Source organism: Cottoperca gobio, chromosome 13, assembly GCF_900634415.1.
Source record: "Cottoperca gobio chromosome 13, fCotGob3.1, whole genome shotgun sequence".
NCBI classification, from domain to species: Eukaryota; Metazoa; Chordata; class Actinopteri; order Perciformes; family Bovichtidae; genus Cottoperca; species Cottoperca gobio.
The window spans coordinates 21457964-21478541 of NC_041367.1; the positions used below are offsets into that span (position 1 = coordinate 21457964).

At 44.1% G+C, this 20578-nt stretch overlaps 1 protein-coding gene across 1 annotated transcript in view; it reads right to left on the reverse strand.

Moving 5' to 3' along the window:
* Positions 1 to 20218, reverse strand: part of rsf1a (remodeling and spacing factor 1a) — a 21393-nt gene extending 1175 nt beyond the window's left edge. The window contains 19 exon segments of the mRNA XM_029445899.1: positions 1 to 3927; positions 4124 to 4321; positions 4612 to 4841; positions 4951 to 5125; positions 5785 to 5849; positions 6569 to 6675; positions 7209 to 7257; positions 7359 to 7438; positions 10335 to 10439; positions 10959 to 11168; positions 11266 to 11470; positions 12041 to 13490; positions 14449 to 14541; positions 15031 to 15155; positions 15282 to 15457; positions 15459 to 15488; positions 15637 to 15729; positions 16936 to 17027; positions 19940 to 20218. The exon segment at positions 1 to 3927 is cut by the window's left edge and continues 1175 nt beyond it. Of these exon segments, the coding sequence (XP_029301759.1) occupies positions 3131 to 3927; positions 4124 to 4321; positions 4612 to 4841; positions 4951 to 5125; positions 5785 to 5849; positions 6569 to 6675; positions 7209 to 7257; positions 7359 to 7438; positions 10335 to 10439; positions 10959 to 11168; positions 11266 to 11470; positions 12041 to 13490; positions 14449 to 14541; positions 15031 to 15155; positions 15282 to 15457; positions 15459 to 15488; positions 15637 to 15729; positions 16936 to 17027; positions 19940 to 20093 (4434 nt within the window). The 5' untranslated portion in view covers positions 20094 to 20218 and the 3' untranslated portion in view covers positions 1 to 3130.
* Between the last annotated feature and the right edge of the window lie 360 nt (positions 20219 to 20578).

Below are 20578 nucleotides of genomic sequence, written 5' to 3' on the forward strand. Positions count from 1 at the left end.
TTCCTTCTTGTCTGACGGTTTCTCTTTATGTGCATTTTCAGTTTCATGTCGACCGTTTAAAAATCTTTTTTTTCCGTTTTGTTTTTTCATTGTAGCTTTCTCTGACGAGCAGCTGAAGCATTTTCCCACAGATGTTATGAAACACTCTCACTTGACCCGTCTGTTTGTGAGCGTAATCTCTGCACAGAAAACATTTCTTAAAATGGGAATCACAGCAAAATTGTCCTCCCAACTCTTCACTGTATAAAAGTAGAAGCTTTTCAAATGGAGTCCTGGCTTTGTTCAGTAGTGTGTCATTAGTTTAAATCTTAAAATAAAGACAGAAAACAATGCTCTGTTTGAATGCTTGCTGGTTTAAGGAGCGATGCTACAATGATAATTACATTGTGTTCTCTGAAAACAAATGTTTTATAAGATGATAAGAGTGGAAACTTGCAACTTGGATAAAAGCCAATTAAAATATAATCATTAACTTTGGTTGCGAGTTTGGAACCAGTGCTCGTTAAAATAAACGCTCATCAGAAGAACAGCAGCTGGTTTTTAAACAAAAAGAGGATCTGCTGCCTCATCAGATCCCAGCCGGAGCTGCACACTGATCCGGCCGCGTTTATCAAACGGATGGAACATTTTGGATTTAAGATAAAAGCAGAAACCGTTCACTTTCACTCCTACACACAGCCTCCAGGAGAAGAACTATTCATCACATTTCTTGGGACTTAAAATACATCTCCCGAGTTAGTGATTGTCGAAATGATAAATAATACGTGAGCTGAAGCAATATGTGAAATTCAGAATCGGGTAGTTTTAGCCTATTATTTGCATTTGACAGGATGTTACATCACTATTTATTTGTTGATAAATGTGATATGATCTTCTGATTTTCTTTGGTCACATTTAGTATAATTCTTTTACATTGTTTAAACTTGTCAGTGTGGTACTTCCATGTACAAGACGTACAGAATGTTTCCTGTTTGATTCCATTTCAGTCAATTTCCAATTATTTCCTCCCCATCTATATATTTAGATATTGCAAATACATTCCATTGTTAATTGAACATGTTCATTGCAAATGGAGTTATTAAGAAATGTAATTCCATCATATCTTTGGCAGAAAAAGATATCACCAAGTAAAATGTGATTTTCTCAAGACTGTGATGAGTGATGAGCTCACTGAAGCGTTGCTGTGTGTAGGAGTAAGCGGTTTGGTAAATGTGTTTTATTGCTCGTTTTAGAGCGTTCAGAAGTGGAACTCTTAGAACAAGTACAAGCTGAGTGGACATCGTCCACTTTCAGATCAAAATCTACTTTTTACCGACAGGAAAAAAAGAGTTGCAAGATCATCGGTAACTTTTGAGTCTTTCTGCATTTAAAGTGGGAATCAAAAGAAATTCAAAGTTAGAGGGAGCAACATGACATCCAGGGTAAAACCAGAACAACCCAAAGATTTAGCTGCCACTCTTTCAAGTGTACATCCCAACAGTGACGGTTATACACAAGCTGAGACGGCTGCTGGAGAAAACAAAGTTACCAGATGTTTGAGTGGTGCCCAGCAAATAAAGCATTGTTCTTTCTAATAAAGTCCTGGGGTTCGCTTCAATTGTTAAAAATCCTTAAAGATGTACGACACGGGGCTGACGTTGAGCAGTATTGGGCTCCTGTTGAACGGGCTCCTCGCTGGTCTTATTTCACACAAATCAACGGCCGCAGAATGTCAAACAAAACGAGCAAGCCGCTGAAGAACTCGCCGTTGAAGCCTCATCGATCCACACATCTCTCACAGCAGCATCTCTCCTCCTCTCCTTCATATAGAAAATATAACACTATATTTTACAAGAGGACTAAGAGAACAGAACATCTATTATCTTACAAGGAACAGCGTACAAGGCAAATGTACAGCAAACATGGTCCCACCGAGCCAAGGTTGTGAACATGTGGAACAAATGAGTGAGTCTGAAACCGAACACTTTGGCTGTCGGACAGAACGAGCGAGTTTAAATGAGCTGCGGCCTCAGAAGTCTACGTTTTAAGACCAAATATTTGTAGAGGTTTCGAGTGTCTATCTGCCACCCCCGACACAACGGAAGGGAATCTTTGTGGTTCTCACTGCACTGACAAAACTCCAGAGACTTCCTGTCTACAGTTTCTTTAAGATCACTTCTTGTCTTTTTTCAGTGTAGACCGAAGCGGGAAACATGGAGAGCGGGCGAGACACGCAACATGACGCAACATGACGAACATGTAACAACATGTAACAACATGTAACAACTTGTACGGATTTGGCCCTTAATTCAAAAAAGAAATTATTCCTACTAAACTACTACGGCTAATGAAACTGAATATTCCACTATTATTCCCGTTTACATGCAGGGTTCATACTGAGGCGCTCCCTGCACTGTGGTTTACAAGATCCGTATCAAATCTGGAGCATTGTACAAAATGTGGAATATTAGTGTGCGTATAAACGTAGTCAATGGAAACCACTTTGTATTCTTAAATCTCAGATATCTTAAAACCTGGACCAATAATAAAAGCAAAACGATCTGCGCGGGTAGATACAACTGCAGGTAAGAGAGAAACTATGCTCGTGTTGTTCTAACCATCAGGTCACATGATCCAAAGTGTTCGGTTTGACACTGACACTCTCCCTGGTGGTGGCTTGTTAAGTGCTATGAGAATGATGAAGTGCTTTAGTATGAGGTACACTACAAATACCCCTGTGACCAACTCTCATCTCCCATCATCCTGCCGCACGGAGCCACCGGAGAGTCGTCCGTAACTCAAAGAGTTCAGGGATAACCTCCGGCTGTGTGCGAGTGCGTCCACTGAAACATGAAGTGCTGCCAGTCCGGCTGCGAGGAAGCTTTTGGTCCGGCTGCGTCGGCCGTTACCTTCTGCCAGAGGTGACGATGAGTGTAAATGCGTACTCGTGACTTTGAAGTACAGTATGTGACGTGGAGAGCACTCTAACACAACACAACAGCGAGGAGGAAGAGCAACACAGGAGAGTAAGAAGGGGAAGAAGAGGCGGAGGTGGACAGATGTCCAGTTCCAAAGGTGGTTTGTGGGTGAAAGGCATGACAGTTAAAAAACAGAAACAAAGAAGCCAGCGTTATTCACACAAACACAGCCATCATGACTGCGCACTGTTCTGGACAGAGTTTAATGAGTCTGTCTGGCCCTCCTTATCCTCTTGCTGCTCTTCGTCCTCCTCCTCCTCTGGATGTAAGGGGCCATTGTGCCTGTCTGATCCTGCACTGTCCCTGGGTGCAGTGGGACTTCCAGCCCCAGGCTTGGCCGGGCCTCTGGAGGTCCGATGTCCGTTTGACGGAGACAGGCTACGGCCCCTCCCCTTTTCCTGAGTGTCGCTGTCGGCCCTCCTCTCCACCGCTGAACACTTCTTCATCGTCACCTTCTGTCTGTCCTCCCCTTCCTCCCCTTCCTCCCCTTCCTCCTCCTCCTCCTCCTCCTCCTCATCGTCAGAGTCGATGCGGTTGAGTCTTTTGCGGACTGGACGATCCTCTTCCGACGACGACTCCGACTCATCCGACTCGTCCGACTCGTCCTCATCCTCCGTTGAAGGCCGCCTTTTTTTCAGCATCTGAGCGAGCCGCTTGCGCCGCTGCTGTGACAGCATCTCTCTCCTCTTCCCCCTGCCCATCTTCTCCGGGTCCTCCTCTTCTCTTTCCGTCCTCTTTACTCTCCTCCGCTTGTCTTTGTCCTTCTCCTTCTCCAACAGTTTCCTTTTCAGCCGCCTCCCTCGCTCACGCTCATCCTCGTCGTGCTCGTATCTCCTCCTCTTTCCTCTCGACCTCTTTCTCCGCAGGTCTTCCTCCTCTCTTCTCCTCTTGTTCACTCTTCGTTTCTTATCATCGTCCTCTTCATCTTCATAATCATTCTCGTCCTCGGAGTCTCTGGAAGAAGCTGACACTAAAAGAAAAGGAAGTGGAATCAGCCAACAGCATGTCCCGTGACCCTGGTCACCTGTTTCATTCAACTACTGTGAGAGTTCTCTTTTAATTCATGCTTCACACATACAATAGATCTCCAGACTATCTTAAAGTCAATGTGAGTTGTTGCCACTAGAACACATGCGCAGGAAGTGCTTTGAGAGGAAATGACTGACCATCGCTGTAGTCGCTGGAGAAATGCTCCTTGCGTGGTCTGCCGCGGGGTTTAACCTTGACCTTCTTGGCGGAGGCCCGGGAGTTGTCGGAAGACTCTGACGTCTCGCGGTAGTTGACCTGCTGCCGCTGGCCGCGCCTCAGACCCCGCCTTTTTTTGTCAGCGTCGCTGTCAGACATGTCGCTGTACTGACCCGAGCCTGGGGAGGACAAGGGACAATTTAAAAGACATTTTTGGATAATGATTCTTCTGGGTCCTAAATGATTTCTTCTTCTCTCCGTTTCATCATGAACTGAATATCTTTGGGCTGTTGGTGGGACACCAGACATCTAAAACACCGTGGACTCTGTGAAGAACATGTCCTTCAGTCTGCCTCAGCTGTAACAACAGACTTAATACAAGTCATACTCCAATACACACAATCAAGTCTGTACTGCAAAACACTTCTGTCTTGCAGCGTGGCAGTTTCCCCTTGCGGTGCGCACTCACCCATTTCTTCATCACTGTCTTCCTCCTCTTCCTCAGAGGAGCGTCTCCGCCGCCGTCTCAGCCACTTCCTGCCCCTGTGCTTGGTCCTGCTGGGTTGGTGCTTCGGTACTCGTTTCATCGCCCGTTTGGGGCGGGACCCAATGTCCAAGCTGCCCACATCGCTGCCCGCGTCTTCATCTTCCTCCTCGTCATCATCAGCCCCTGACGCAGCAAAGTCTTCATCCTCTGAGCTTTGAGGGGGAAGAGGAAGAGAACAATAAGCCAGATGGAAGTAAATGTTTTTGAAAAGAGAGAACAAGGACCGGGGGGAGGCAGGGAGAGTATGTCCGTGTGCGTTACCTGTTGCTGAGCATGAACTCATCTTCACTCTCTGCTGCCGTGCTGTCACTCTCCAGGTCGTTCAGCCTCCGCTTCTTCCTGTTCCTGGCAGATTGAGGCTGGCTCCTGATTGGCCGCTGGCTCTCCTTCCCGTCCTCTGACAGGATGGCAGTGATGTCTCTGCCTCGCCCTGCTCCTACATCACAAGAGTCCAAGTTAGAAACAGTGCAATCAATTAGACACTAAGTTTGGGTTCATTCACACACACACACACACACACACACACACACACACACACACACACACACACACACACGGGTTGAATTATTTATAATGATATTGTTAGATTATAAACCCATTTTTATATTTTGGACAAACCTTTACAACTTATGTAATTACTCCCCCTATGGCTCCTATAGGCCTTTAACTCGCAGCTCATTTTGACATGTGAGAGCAGGAAGTGTAATCTAACATGAATAATGGCCGCATACCATTTTGCAGTGACAGTTTCATGACCCTGGGATTATGCTGGTTTAATAACTCATTAAAACTAAGCCCGTACACACGTTGACTTCTCCTGCCAGACTGCGAGGTCTTCCAAGAGATCTTTTGAAAGTCATCATGTTCAGATATAAACACGAGGAACTGTGGTTCAACTCTTAATACTCGTGTATTCATCAACTCCATTACTGAGCTGCTCACTAACTGCTGTTAAGGGCAGAAATACAAATGTAACAATTTTTAAATAAATATATATATATATATTTTTTTTTATTCTGCAGTTAATCCGTGTTTATTACGTCATCGACGGCAGGAACTCTGCCAAATTATTTCACCTTCACATCGTCCACTCACCTCCACAGAGGTCCCTGATGTCCTCATCTATCGCCTCATCAATGGCATCGTCAAAGTCATCAAACCTGCAACACACACACACACACACACACACACACACACACACACACACGATGGTGAAAGCTTCTGTCGGGGAATTTATGTTTATATTATGAAACTTTCTGAAAATACTAATCTGCTTGTAAACATGACACCATCTGGTCATTTTTTAACAATTTCCCGTCACATTTATAATTAAAGCAAAACATCATGAATGAAAGTAAACAATGGAAGTCCCAAAATATATATAAAAAACAGATCAGCTTTGCAAATACACTTTATTATGCATCATTTTATACGCCTTACATTTGCCGCGTCTTTTACCGCCTGGAAAATGCAAGGCACGTCTGTCCGGCGCTCACTCTTCTACCAACTGTCAAGGGCACTGAGGCAGGTTGTGCCTGACCTTGCAAAGCGATCATAACCAGCTAACCGTATCATCTAGTCTTCTTCCAGGCGTATTTAATGTGTGCATTAAAATATTGTCTTTTCGACAGCTGTGTGTTCTCCTAGGAATCTCCAGGAAAGTCTGTGCTCTGCTCCGCTCCGTGTGTGTGTGTGTGTGTGTGTGTGTGTGTGTGTGTGTCGGATCTTAAAGCTCTGGGCAGCCCCGCACTATAAGGATCAACTTCTCCTCCATACTTACAGTAGACTGGTATTTATGGAAGAAAGGAACGTTACATAACGTTGTTTACGAGAAAACCCCGCCTGTACCTGTAACCCCTGCCAGGCCGGCCACACTCACCTGTAGCTGATGTGCTTCCTGGTTCTTGTTGATCTCCTCCCCAGATTTTTGCTCTTTTTGGGATCTTTCTTCTTTGTTGATTTCTCCTCTTCGCCCTCATCGCCCTCCTAAAACAGTCAAACTTCTCTTTAATGTTGCACGGTGAGTTAATATTTATTGATGGCCACCATGTCAAGTTTAGTTTACAAGTCATTTAGCAGATGCTCTTATCCAGAGAGACTCACAGTGAACTAACTACAGGGACAGTCTCCCTGCAGCAGCTCAGGGTTAAGTGCCTTGCTCAGGGGCACAATGGTGGCAGCCTGGTATTGAACTCTCGGCCTTCTGGTGTTCTGTTTGGAACACCACTAGACCACAAGTTTAAATTTGTTTTCCACAAGATTAGGCTGTTTGATCATGTGTTAGTTTCATGCTACGCTCAAAAGTGGAAATTCCCAGCCGGTTGATGGAAATGATGTGATTTTCATCTGCTGATCTCGTGACAACTGCAAACGTGAGCGACCGTCCTCGTTCAGAATGTTAGCAACTCCAAATAAAACTTTGTTAAATACAGGATATGACTCAACACTCAGCCTACATGTACCTCATGGCAGCTGTTGACACATAGTTTAACTAATGGATTGTTTTGGAGTTTACTCACAGGGATGATGTTCTCCACACTTATTCCAACGTACACCAGCCGCTCCCTCCTGGACAGACAGGGAGACATCATTTTGACTTTGAGAGCTTATTTTCAGAAAGACGATTATAGCGCGCGTGTGTGTGTGTGTGTGTGTGTGTGTGTGTGTACCTCCTCTCTGCTCTCTCTCTTTTCTTCAGCGCACTGTCCAGGTTCTGTAGCTGCTCCTCCAGTTTCTCACACAGCAGCTTCTGAAGGAGGAAAAACAAAAGCCACAAATCAAATGTTGGAAAACTTCCCTTTTAAAATGTGTTGTTCATAACTCAACACTCTACTCTATATTAGTCCCACTGTGCACTAAAGCACAGAGTGTGTTCATTTGTTAAATTAAAATGTCTCTAAATAAGGTTTAGGTTTGTAGTGTTGTACCGTCACGAGCATGGAACACCATACTCAGCCTTACCGTCAAAATGAAAGACAATTAACTCTTAGTCAAACCATCAACTACTTTAAAAAGGGACAAATGAGGTTATTCTTCAGGTTAATGTTTGTGTCTTTGGTTACATGCTTTAATGTTCAACGAACTGTCCAGTCTGCTACGATTGGTTTCTGTATCTGCACTCTCGGCATCTCGGCATCGTCACTGCAGCCGTAGAATGACTGCAGCGTCACTTTCTACATACAGTATATCTCAAAAGTGAGTACACCCTTTAGATTTTTGCAAATATTCTGTTATATCCTTTCAGGGGATAACATTATCCTACTGAAACTTTGATATAACTTAAAGTAGTCAGTGTGCTGCTTGAATAACAGTATAGATTTATTGTCCTTTGAAAATTACTCAGTACACAGCTGTTAATGTCTAAACAGCTGGCAACAAAAGTGAGTACACCCCATAGTGAACATGTCTAAATTGTGCCCAATGATGTTGTTTTCCCGCCCTGGTGTCATGTGACTCGTTAGTGTTACAAGGATTCAGGTGTAAATGATAAGCAGGGCTGTTAAATTTGGTGTTTTGGGCACAATTCTCTCTGAATGCTGGACAACATGGCACCTCATGGCAAGGAACTCTCTGAGCGGCTGAAAAAAAGGATTATTGCGCTTCACAAAGATGGCCTTGGCTATAAGAAGATTGCCAACACCATGAAAATGAGTTGCAGCACAGTGGCTAAGATCATACAGCGGTTTTCCAGGACAGGTTCCACTCGGAACAGGCCTCGCCAGGGTCGACCAAAGAAGTTGAGTCCACGTGCTCAGCGTCATATCCAGAGGTTGGTTTCCAAAAATAGACGTGCGAGTGCTTCCAGCATTGCTGCAGAGGTTGCAGAAGTGAGATGTCAGCCTGTCAGTGCCCAGACCATACGCCGCACACTGCATCAAATCGGTTTGTATGGCCGTCGCCCCAGACAGAAGCCCCTTCTGAAACCGATGCATAAGAAAGCCCGCAAACAGTTTGCTGAAGACAATGAATCCAAGAACATGAGTTACTGGAACCATGTCCTGTGGTCTGATGAGACCAAAATAAACCTGTTTGGGTCAGATGGTGTCCGGCGTGTGTGGCGGCACCCTGGTGAGGAGTACCAAGACAAATGTGTTTTGCCTACAGTCAAGCATGGTGGTGGCAGCATCATGGTCTGGGGCTGCATGAGTGCTGCCGGCACTGGGGAGCTGCATTTCATTGAGGGACACATGAATTCCAATATATACTGTGACATCCTGCAGCAGAGCATGATCCCCTCTCTTCGGAAACTGGGCCGTAGGGCAGTTTTCCAACATGATAATGACCCTAAACACACCTCCAAGATGACAACGGCCTTGCTGAAGAAGCTGAAGGTTAAGGTGATGGACTGGCCAAGTATGTCTCCAGACCTAAACCCAATTGAGCACATGTGGGGCATCCTCAAGAGGAAGGTGGAGGAGTGCAAGGTGTCCAACATCCGTGCGCTCCGTGATGTCGTCGTGGAGGAGTGGAAGAAGATTCCAGAAGCAACCTGTGCAGCTCTGGTGAATTCCATGCCCAGGAGGGTTAAAGCAGTGCTAGATAACAATGGTGGTCACACAAAATATTGACACTTTGGGCACAATTTAGACATGTTCACTATGGGGTGTACTCACTTTTGTTGCCAGCTGTTTAGACATTAACAGCTGTGTACTGAGTAATTTTCAAAGGACAATAAATCTATACTGTTATTCAAGCAGCACACTGACTACTTTAAGTTATATCAAAGTTTCAGTAGGATAATGTTATCCCCTGAAAGGATATAACAGAATATTTGCAAAAATCTAAAGGGTGTACTCACTTTTGAGATATACTGTATATATGTGTAGTTGTGACATCACAACGGAAGAACTGACGGCTCATTTAAAGGCAGTGTCTCAATAAGGGCTGTGTGCATTTCTCCATGGATTGAGCATTTCAATACTTTCACAGTATTCATAGATTAGCACCTAGACTTAGACTAGCTTTTTAAATCAAAAACCAATGATGGGAAAACATATGGTTTTATTCATGGCACATCTGTACCACAGCCTGAAGCTTCACAACCCAAATAAGAGTTATTCAATTAAACTCTGCAAAATGTTTGCTGCTTTCATTTCATTTTTCTATTTTGCAGCAGCCAAAACCTAATCCCATAACAAAGCATTTACAACAGGGGTCTTCAACGTTTTTCACTTTACACAACCCCCAAACCGGTGTAGCGTGGTGCAGGGACCCCCCTTTCCTCCACTCTGTCTCTGACTGTGTGTGTGTGTGTGTGTGTGTGTGTGTGTGTGTGTGTGTGTGTGTGTGTGTGTCGCCGCCCTTCGCGAAGTACAGCGGAGGAGGGAATGTGAATGTGAATCAAAGAAAACAATTGTAAAAAAAAAAGAGAAAAAAAGATTGATTTATCTACAAACAAGTTCGCGACCCCCCTGCAGTACCTCCTGACCCCCTGTTGAAGACCTATGATTTACAATATGGGACCTTTAAGACATTTTTGACAACACAGTATTTTAGAGAGTTTTAGTTGTAAATAATGACGAGCTGTCATCAGATGGAGACTTACCACCAAAACCAAAACAGGTTTATAGTTTGACAACTGATAAAATGTGCTTTATATGTGTCAGACACACACACACAGACACACACACACACACAGCGCTTACATGTTGGCAGGGTGGACAGAACCATTGTCCATCTGGAATCAACATGAGCGGCGGCCGCAGACAGGCCGTGTGGTATCCACTGTCACAAGAGTCACACAGCAGGATCTGTGGAGACACACACACACACGCACACGCACACACACACACACACACACACACACACACACACACACACAAATATAAACTACTATTCCTCCATATTGAAGTACAAACAAGCCTTTAAATAGCTTCAATAGACTTGGGCCTTCAGTATAGACAGCCAGTGCTGGAAGAATAACTGTATTAATCGATTCATCAATCTCCAGAGATGCAGACATGACAGCTTTGATAACTAACGTCATTTATCAAAAAAGACAAAACCGGCCTTTTCTGGTTACAGCTTCTCAAATTGCTGCATTTGCTACTCATGTCATAATAATGCAAATTCAATGCTGTCTGGGCTTTTCATTGTTGGTCAAGTTTGGAAAATCATGTTTAACCAGAACGTGGCCAAACGTTTGCCTAAAAGATGGAAATACACTAAAGTCTTAAATATCATGCTGTCATCTGAAAAGGCCGTTGCACAAATCATAAAAAGCAGACTCAAAAGTACAATAACAGTCTGACACACACACACAGCCTCACCAGTTCGGGGTGGTTGGGCAGGCCACAGTGACTGCAGGCATCCTCCATGGGAAGCTCTTCTGATTTACAGGATTCTCCGGAGTCGCTCCCTCCTTCACTCTCCCCGTCTCCTTGTTTCCTCCCTGTGTCCTCCACCTCCTCTCCCTCATTCAGTTTGCGTCTCTTAGCACGAATGTTGGACCACCGGGGGCGTCGATGCCTTCGTTTACCCTGAACATGAGAGAAAAACAGTCAAACAAATAAAGAGTGAAGCAAAAGAAACCCCAAATGTGTGTTCTCACACGACTCGCGTTCAGAAACTGATTACCCTCTGTTTCCTTATTTGCCCAACAGCTTCTGTTTTTCCATCTTTCTTTGTAGTTGAGCTCTGCTCTTCTTCATCTTCTTCTTCTTCCTCTCCCTCCTCCTCCTCCTCCTCCTCCTCCTCCTCCTCCTCTTCTCTCATTCTGTTAGACAGAGCCTGTTTTTTTTGTGGTTTCTTTCTCTGGCTCTCAGCGGCCTTCGAGCTCGGCCTGCAGGTTGGCAAAGCAGATGATCTTCAAGAAAAAAAGTATAGATGGGACTAAATTTATTGTCAAAATCAACGCAGCTGTATCTGAGATTACAATGAACAAAGAGAAATAACAAGTTTATTCTAGAAATGCAGCGAATGATCGGCCAGTGACCAGAAACGCCTTTACCTGTGACCGGCCAATCAGTCGCTGATATAGAACGTTCTGTGCCGGTCAGATTTACATGCATGTGATGGTTCACAGACAGTAACCAACTATTGACACACACACACACACACACACACACACACACACACACACACACACACACACACACACACACACACACACACACACACACACACACACACACACACACACACACACACACATTCTCGCTAGCTTTAGCAACTTAATAGTATAGTTTGCACATCATGTTTATAATTTACATACAATAGTATTTTCCATTGTGTATTCTGTCAATTATAGTTCTAAGAAAGAACAATCAGGATCGACAGGTCAGACTTGCACCTCTAATTTAACTTCTCTAATATTGATCCCCCAGCTTCATGAACTTTATTATACACGTACCTGCAAATCCTTGCAGATCTCCTCAGCGGCCTCCCTTCATCTTGCAGCTCCTCCTCCTTCTCTTTCCCCTCGTCCTTTACCGCTTTCCCCCTCAACTTGTTTCTCCGGTGGGGAGGAATCTTGATCTTCAACCTGATTCCTTCTTTCTGGAGCTCAGAGGAGGCTTCCTCCAGGGGACCCGGCTTCTCCCCTGATCCAAGCCCAGTGTCCTTCACTCTGACCTGGGCAGCCAACCCGCCATTGACCTCGTCGCCCTGGTAATCCTTTTTATCCTGCTGGTCTACGTTTTTGAGAGGTAAAGCAGTGCTCCCAGATTCTGCCTCCAACTTCTCTAAAGTGCTTTTATTCTTTTCAGGGTCATCTTTACTTCCTTCTTCTGCCACAGGGCACCCAGACTCTCTCCTCCTCTCCTCCCTCTCCTCCCTGTCATCCAGGTTGTCATCCTTCTGTTGACGACTGCAGTGCCCAGTTTTCGTCGCTCTGTCTAACGGCTCCTCCGTTATTGTTTTACTCTGGTCTTCTGCAGTCTGTCCTTTGGAGTCCTCTGTGGGCTGAGACAGTGAGGAAAAGCTCACAGAATCCACTTTACTGTCTACAGCTTCAGTGAGTAGATCAGATTTTAAGGATAACAACGGCCGTTTTCTGGCAGTTTGAGTCTCCATCACTGTAGGAGGAGGAAGAGCGCTGGCTGCTGCTGCCGCCGCCGCCGCCGCCGCCGCCTCCTCCACTTCGACCGCTCCCTTCCTTACCAGCACTGACTGCCGGCTCACCTCCCTCTCTTCCTCCACAGCTCTGGAGCCCCGCTGGTCTAAGCTGGGCCCATTTTGTTCCTGCTGCTCAGCACCAGGGGCTCTGTGACGCTCGGACGGGCTGCGGATGACCCCTACATGACCTATAACGCCGACTTGACCTATGACCCCTATGACACCATTTTGTCCCTCTTTGTGCAGCAAAGGGAGAGGCGCTCTCCCGTTGCTCAGTTCTTGCCTCGATGCAGTGACCACAAGTTGCTGCTGCTGTGGGACAGCTGGACCACCAGGAGGCGCTAATGAGCTCGGCAACTTCCCCTCTTTGCCACGACTGTTCACGACTGAAGGGTTACAAACGATAATACTGCTGCTGTTACTGTTGTTAAGGTGGTTGCTGTGGAAGCTCTCTGCAATCTTAAGCTCCCTCTTCTTCAGTGGTATCTTGGCCTGCTCGCTGCTCCTGACGACGGCCCGCTCAGCTTCCACTTCCTTGTTCATTTCCTGCTTTGTCACAGTCGCACCAGGTGCCATGACAACAGACACAGCATTTTTGGGAGCGTCAGCGTCCCTGGATTCTGATTTGATGACGGTGGTGATCGTGCTCACGCGGTTGTCAAAGACAGGTGATGACTTGTGGACCGTCTTCTCTTCTTTCACCTCAGCCTCAGTGTTTTCCTGCTTGGTCTGCTCCAGCTTTATCACTGCCAAACAGAAAAGATAAAACAATCACAGCAAACAAGAGAGGCGGAGTGCGTGGAGCAGCTCGGGTAAGATAAAGAAAAATGGAATTCAAACGAGAAACAAACAGTCGTAGTGTCGATGATCAGGGTGGGATTTTCCCACTTGAGCTGGTAAACTACCTTCAGTAGAGACCATGTCTACCCTTTTGTATCTGGCGGGTGGCGCTGCAACGATTAGTCGCCTAATGGAGAAAAATTATCGCCAACTATTTTTTGCTTTCATAGAGACAGAGGGAAGATGGAGAGATGGACTGGAAAGGCGGAGAGAGAGCGGACAACATGCAGTTTCCTGGTTGGTGTTGAACACGGGTCCGCTGCCGTAACGACTCAGCCTTAGAGCATGCGCAGCTCAGCCTGGTGAGCTATCTGGGTGTCCAACTTGCCAAATTCGATTAATGGCAGAAAATGCAGTTTTCAGACCTTAAAATGTGAAGATGTTCTGCTTTTCTCTGTTTCATATCATATTCAAATAAATATGACCAACACAAGACATTGAAGGCATCACCTGGACTGAGATGGACATGTTTCACTACTTTCTGATCATTTAAACGAAAAATCTAGATTAGTTTCCTGTCCCTCTTTTTCCAATTGAAGGGTGTCCTGGTGCCATAGAGAGGTTCAAGACGCCGACCATGTAAGCACAACATCCGTAGTTTGAGTCTGACTAAAGTCCTTTGCTGCATGTCGTCCCTGCTCTCCCTCTCTCCTCGTTTCCCTCAGCTCTCGACTGTGCACTTTCCAATAAAGCAAAAAAAAAAAAAAAGCCCCAAAACTGTCCTTCAGCTCAACACATCAAGGAGGATCAGATTCTATCATTCATCAGACTGTTGACCTGACTCAACTGAAGTGAACTGAAGTGCCTTTCTCATGAAACAAAGTGTAAAAGTGGAGTCACCAGATGTTTCTCTTATCTAAGTACCTTGTGTTGGGTGTTCCTCTTCTTTTACAAGGTCAACCTTCTCACTGTCACTGTGCTCCTCTGTGGTCTTGGTGCTTCCAATGGCCTCATCCCCTAAATTGTCATAAAACACACACACACACAGTTAGAAAATTATATTTGACTTTCAAATTTTTTTCAGATCAGTATTTTTTCTCTTCGGCCTTTAAAGAGATCAGTTGGACTGCAGGTCTGAAATGTTGTTCTGGTTTGATCAGCTTTAGACTCGATGAGATTATAACGCCCTTGGTGGAGGCCTGAGCTCTTCGACTGTCATTCCAGTTGATTCTGTTATTCTGGCATCTCTGTTAACTTTGACATATCTTGGCTCTTAGCTGCATCTGTGGACATAAGAATCTCAACAGTGTTGCGACTAACAGGAAGGAGAGAAGATGATGACAGTCGACCTCTTGGGTTGAACAACCACTTTAAAGATTTTCTCTCAGTAATAATTTCAAAGTTTTAGCAAACATGCATTCATAAGCCCTCAACTCACTGATGATTCATCCAGGATATAACTCTTATGATCCAAACAAGCAATATCTGCTCATTCAGCAAACACACCTGCATCTTTCTCTGTGGGGCTGGCGCTCCTGGATCCATCCGGGTTCTGGTTCTGGTCCTGACTCGGTTTTGGTTCAACCTGGGCCTTCAGCAGCTCCAGAGCCTCAGACAGGTCGTTACGATTCCTGAGAAGACAGTTTGAATAAGTGGATTTTCCTGATGGCAGACTACAGCAGCGCCACCACGTCTTCTCCAGATGCATGGCACCTGTGGACACACTACGAGAGGCGTTTCCACCAGAGCAGTAATACCTGACGATGCACTTCCAGGTGGATCCGTCCAGATCGTCCTGCTCCTCCGTGTACAGCCGGATGTTCTGCTCCTGGTCCAGCTGTAGCCAGTACATCAGGCCCTGCTGGTCCCGACCCACAGGCTGCAGACGCATCTTCTCTGGTTCCTCCTCATTAATCGCCATCTTGAACTTCAAGGTTGTCATCGAATTGACACTCGCAGAGATACTGAAGGGTAAAAGAATACACGTGTGGAAAGAAAGAGGAGGGAGTTGAAGAAAAAACGACAATATGAACGTGGTTGTTGCATTGACTGCAGATGTTGAAGTCTTTTAGTTACACTTATTGCATTGAGTAAAAACAGGGCATGTCATACTTTGAGGATGCATGACTTGCACTCCATGGACATCTCCTGGTAGCCCTTCTGTTCCAGCTCCCAGGCCCAGGTACTGTTCAACTCCTGGCAAACCTACAGGAGACAATGATGTAGATATAGTCACTGAATACAAGACTGTTTGCACAAGTCCTCTGTCTCAACGCTGGTTTCATCTTCTTTCATACGTCTCCTCCATCTGTGGACCACAGAGGGAAGGCTCTACAGTTAGTCCATGCATCCCCACTAACAAACACTTTGCCTTTCCTGCAGTTATTTCAGCTGTGGGATGAGGTCACAGGTGAGGAAACTGGAGAAGTTACTCTGAAAGAGATCGTTTGGATGTTTTGAACGTAGGTTGTGTGAGGTACTTCTCCATAGTCGTGTATTTACCGACATGGTATGTCCCCAGTTTGGACAAAGAGACAGGAGCTAAGTGATGTACTGCTGTACATGGGGGCAGCAGCTACATGTATTCTAGCCAACAAAAAAAAAAATCAATATCAGTTTAAGTGTTTGCAATATTAAAAATATTTTCACCGCTTGACCTTGCCATCAGAAAGCCCTTTCCACTGGGGAACTGGAGCCAAACATATTGTAGCCACCTAAAAGAAAGGCCCACTTCTTGAGAAGAATTAAACACATCAGAAGCTAAGGACTAAGCCATCTCGCTTCCTTCTCATCTCTGTGGAGAGTTGCACTATTTGTATCGGGACAAGTCAAAATTAACTTCAGGCAAGCAGCTTTCTGACCCACCGGACCTGAAAAACCCATTAATGTTGAACCTTGTATCAGGTTAAGTGTATGTTATATTTATAATATTTTCACCGCTTTCCCTTGCCGTTTATTCTGTGACTTTGGTTATTTCTGATTCATATAACAAACACACAGACAAACTAACCGATGGAGGCAGCGACTCCTCGTTCTGTGAGGTGAGATTACTGTTTTTAGTGAATGGAGTGTGCTGCTTTGAAGAGAGCACAGATAACAGCTTCAGTTCCCTGTAGGAACGGGCCGTCTGAGGGCAAAGTAATACAGTGAGAATATTCTTTATATTGCTTAAACTCATATTGATTTTTTTAGGTGGCCGTGCTGACTGCAATCTACTGTAGGTAAAGACACCGACTATGGATAAGTACCTCACACGACCCCACTTCACAACATCCAAACTATCCCTTTAAGATGCAGCAAGCGAGCATCCAGAGACAGCTGGACCTCTTCAGTAGATTAATCATGTCAAGCAAAGTTGCAAATGGAATCTGAAGCCAAACACATTACAACACACATACAGGGGGCCCTCACCTTAGCCAGGTATTTCTCCCAGCGGTCAGTAGTCACAGACCTCCCCAGCTTTCTGAGCAGCTTCACGTGGAGCTCCACAAGGGGTTTAGGAACTGGAAAACACACAGGATGATTAGAAACAACATTGTTCATCGGACGTATCATACGTCACTACAAGTCCACACAACAAACATTCATTCTCCCCGTTGAGGGGGCTGAATCATTTCCATTATAGAGATCAATCAAACCACATCACAGTTAATATTTTTTATTAATGACGTGTGTTAGATTCTTTGTTAAACAACCAAGTTCATGACAACAGAGAAAAGAAAGTATGCGATGAAGTCTTAAACTAGGTTCAAGGTTAACCATACTGAATGTATTTTAAAAAACAGAGTTTTTGTTGATTAATGGTCTTTTTACCATGAACACGAGTTTAACAACAGATGTAACAACTTGACAGCAACACTTTTCTTTCAACACTGGGATTTGTTTTATTTCACATCTCTTCCAGCAGCTGTTGGTAAACGGTCGTCCACTGGTAAATAAATAAAAAGGAAAATGACATTTATGATTCCGTCCGTGAATGTAATATCTGTTATTACAGACTCAAACGCCTCTGCAGCGCTGCACTCTTTGGGGGCCTATGAGCCAGTTTATCAGTGCAATTTAAAAGGCGTTGAGATAAGCAATACAAAGAGACACACTTGTCAATGTATTCTCTGCACGGACAGTTTCATTTAAAAAATAATTCTGCATTGAAAGTATTATTGAGATACCAGGTGTTGTGCTACCTCATGAATATTGGATGCTGCTCCCCCCCAGTGCTGTGTAAACACATGTTTATGATGAAGTGCCAGAAACAGCTAAATGTTCCATTTTCAGGAAAATGTTTCAACGCTGTTATTTCTCATATACAGTGTACATAGTTATGTCAATGTAAAGACAGTCGTATAGAGCAAACTAAAAAAAGCTATTGTAATAAAAATAAATATATGACTGAAATATCCAAAGTCCTTATACAAATCTAAAAATAAAATTGCAGGGTCATCTATCTTTAAGGAGTTCGTTATAGTTCATCAGATCAAACACCAACCTTACTTTTTTTATAAAACTTGATTGACTAATCAGTTAGTTTGTGTCTATCAGCTCAGATTAATGCAAATATTTTGTGGTCGTTAAATAAAGTGATCACTCGCCGGTTATCAATAATCCATGTATAATTGTGTCGTTTCAGAATGGGTTATAATGCCTTCCTTCCCTTATGACTCGTTAAAATACTGGCAAGAAAATGTCAGACTCTACTACTATTATGAATTCTATTAATTTCAGAATATATCTTTATATCTTGGGAAATGCTTTATTAATAAGATGAGATGCTTTAAGAAGAAGTCTACATTGAGCCTCTGTTAAAAACTGCAAGAAGAAAAGCTATTAAGTGCGGGAGATATTTATCACTTGGGAATTGTACTTAGTGACATTTCATTGTAGACTGCATCAAGTCACAACTCTTGCCATTCATTTCCCTTCATCATTTATTGTTTGTATATATATATATATATATATATATATATATATATATATATATATATATATAATTATTATTATTCAAGATGTAAGAAATATTTGTGTCAGGATTTAAGACTTTTTTGCCCGCAAAAAAAATAATAATCCCATTGATATTAGTTACTTCGCTAATAACTACAAATGTAACCTTGGATCATAACTATACTCAAATAAACATTTTAAAAAGAGCTCCAATGCGTGGTCTGACGTGAGACAGTTACGGAGCCCATGAATTTACAGGAAATTCCAGCTTTCTTTGCCGCTACAGTGAAGAGAAGAAATCAACACAGACTCAGAATAAGACGTTCTTCTGAGTCTGTGTTGTTTTGTTTAACAAAGAAAAAATATCTTGATTAGCAGTTAGTCATACCAGAGGCTCAAATGTCAGATAAATATTATAGCTAACTACTGTGTAAATATGTGCCGTTATTTCTAACTGCAATATATATAACGTTACGGCAAGTTATGGCTAACGTTAAGCAACAGAACTAACGGTAATTGAAAACTATCTGGTTATCAAGATCAACACGGTTTGCAAAGCTACTAACACGACAGCCACGAGCCTCAAACATCTCTGTTTTATCAACGATAACGTGGTAAATCAACTGTAGGGGTCTGTGATGTACTTTGCCTAAAAGTTGACGAAATCATCGATGCTAACTAGTTAGCCAGAAGCCACAGTCCCTACTGCGCCTGTGCAAATTTGACAGCCACTCAACCAATGCCCAAAAAATAACATCCACTGTTTTTAGCTAACATCAGTCGCTCAGTTTTGACAGCAGTCTGAAATGCAGATCGAAGGGAGAAAGTGTATCTCCACCATGAGCACGCGGTCAACACATTATTGACATTCCAGTCCGACTGCCTGTGAGGCAAGGCCGGTGAAAAATTACACCTGACAACACTCCGGAGCTAGCTGGTTGGCTGTGTGTGGTCACTAGGCAGTGCTGCATCATGGCTCCCACACCAAGTTTAGCGTTAACAGATCAATACCAGCCTTGACAACATTATCGACGATCTGTCACTTGACTCTAACTAAAACCTCTAGGGGTAACTTGCGATTTTTTAAAACTCCCGTCTGCATCCGTTTCCTCTAACTTTAGCACAACATAGTCCAAAGTGAGTGGAATTTGGAGTGGGGCTAGCTGTGTGTTAGCAGTGTACGTTTAATCTCTGTCCAAATATTTCCTCAGAAACTTGGTTTCGTTTACGAGGGAAAAATGACTCTGACTTGGGCCAAAATGTGCCACAACCCTTAAGAAAGCGGAGAAGCTCGCGGACTAAACTCCCGATCTTATGCTGCCCTGCCGGGGCCACACACTCAACATTTTCGTCATCCTCATCATCATCACGATGATGATGGTGATGGTGGTAGTGGTAGACCCCTTCTCCTTCGGTTTCAAGTGTCGCAGCTTTCTACCACTTCTTCGCCCCACCACCGCTACCTCCGATCTCTCACCTGTCGTTGTGTCCCGCAGATACCTCTCCATCTGCGGGAAAGTCATCTCGGGCAGATCCAGCACCGGTCCGTATCGCTCCAGGAACGAACAGACCTCCGCGAAGCTCGGGCAGAGCGGCGGGCCGGAGCTTCTCACCACCACCGGAGCAGCCATCTTTCCAGGCGGAGAGAAACAGGAGGGGAGGGCTCGCTGCTAGGATGCGACTGTGTGCGAATGAAATGAATGGAGGGAGTGAAGCATCTACCGGTGTCAAGGTGCACAGCACGAGCGCATGCAGTTTCCGTGTGGGATTTCCAAAATAACACCGTGCGCTCTGGGTTTGTTAAACAAAGAAAATGAAAGTAAAGGATGTAGATGATTATAGTTCCGTATACTATCTCAAAATCATTATATTACATTAGTTTCAGTAGTTTTTCTTTTTTTGTTTCCGGTAAGACGTAAGATTCTCATTTAAATTATCATATTTTTCTCTCTCAAGGCTTTATTGTTCAACAATGGCATTTTATTTTTAAATTTAAACATTTACTAGATTACATTCTAATCCAACACATTCCTTTTGTTTAAAAGAATAATCTGAATATACGCGTGGTGTGAAATGCAATTCAAAAGATCCCTTTTCTCTTGATTTTCTTTTGATA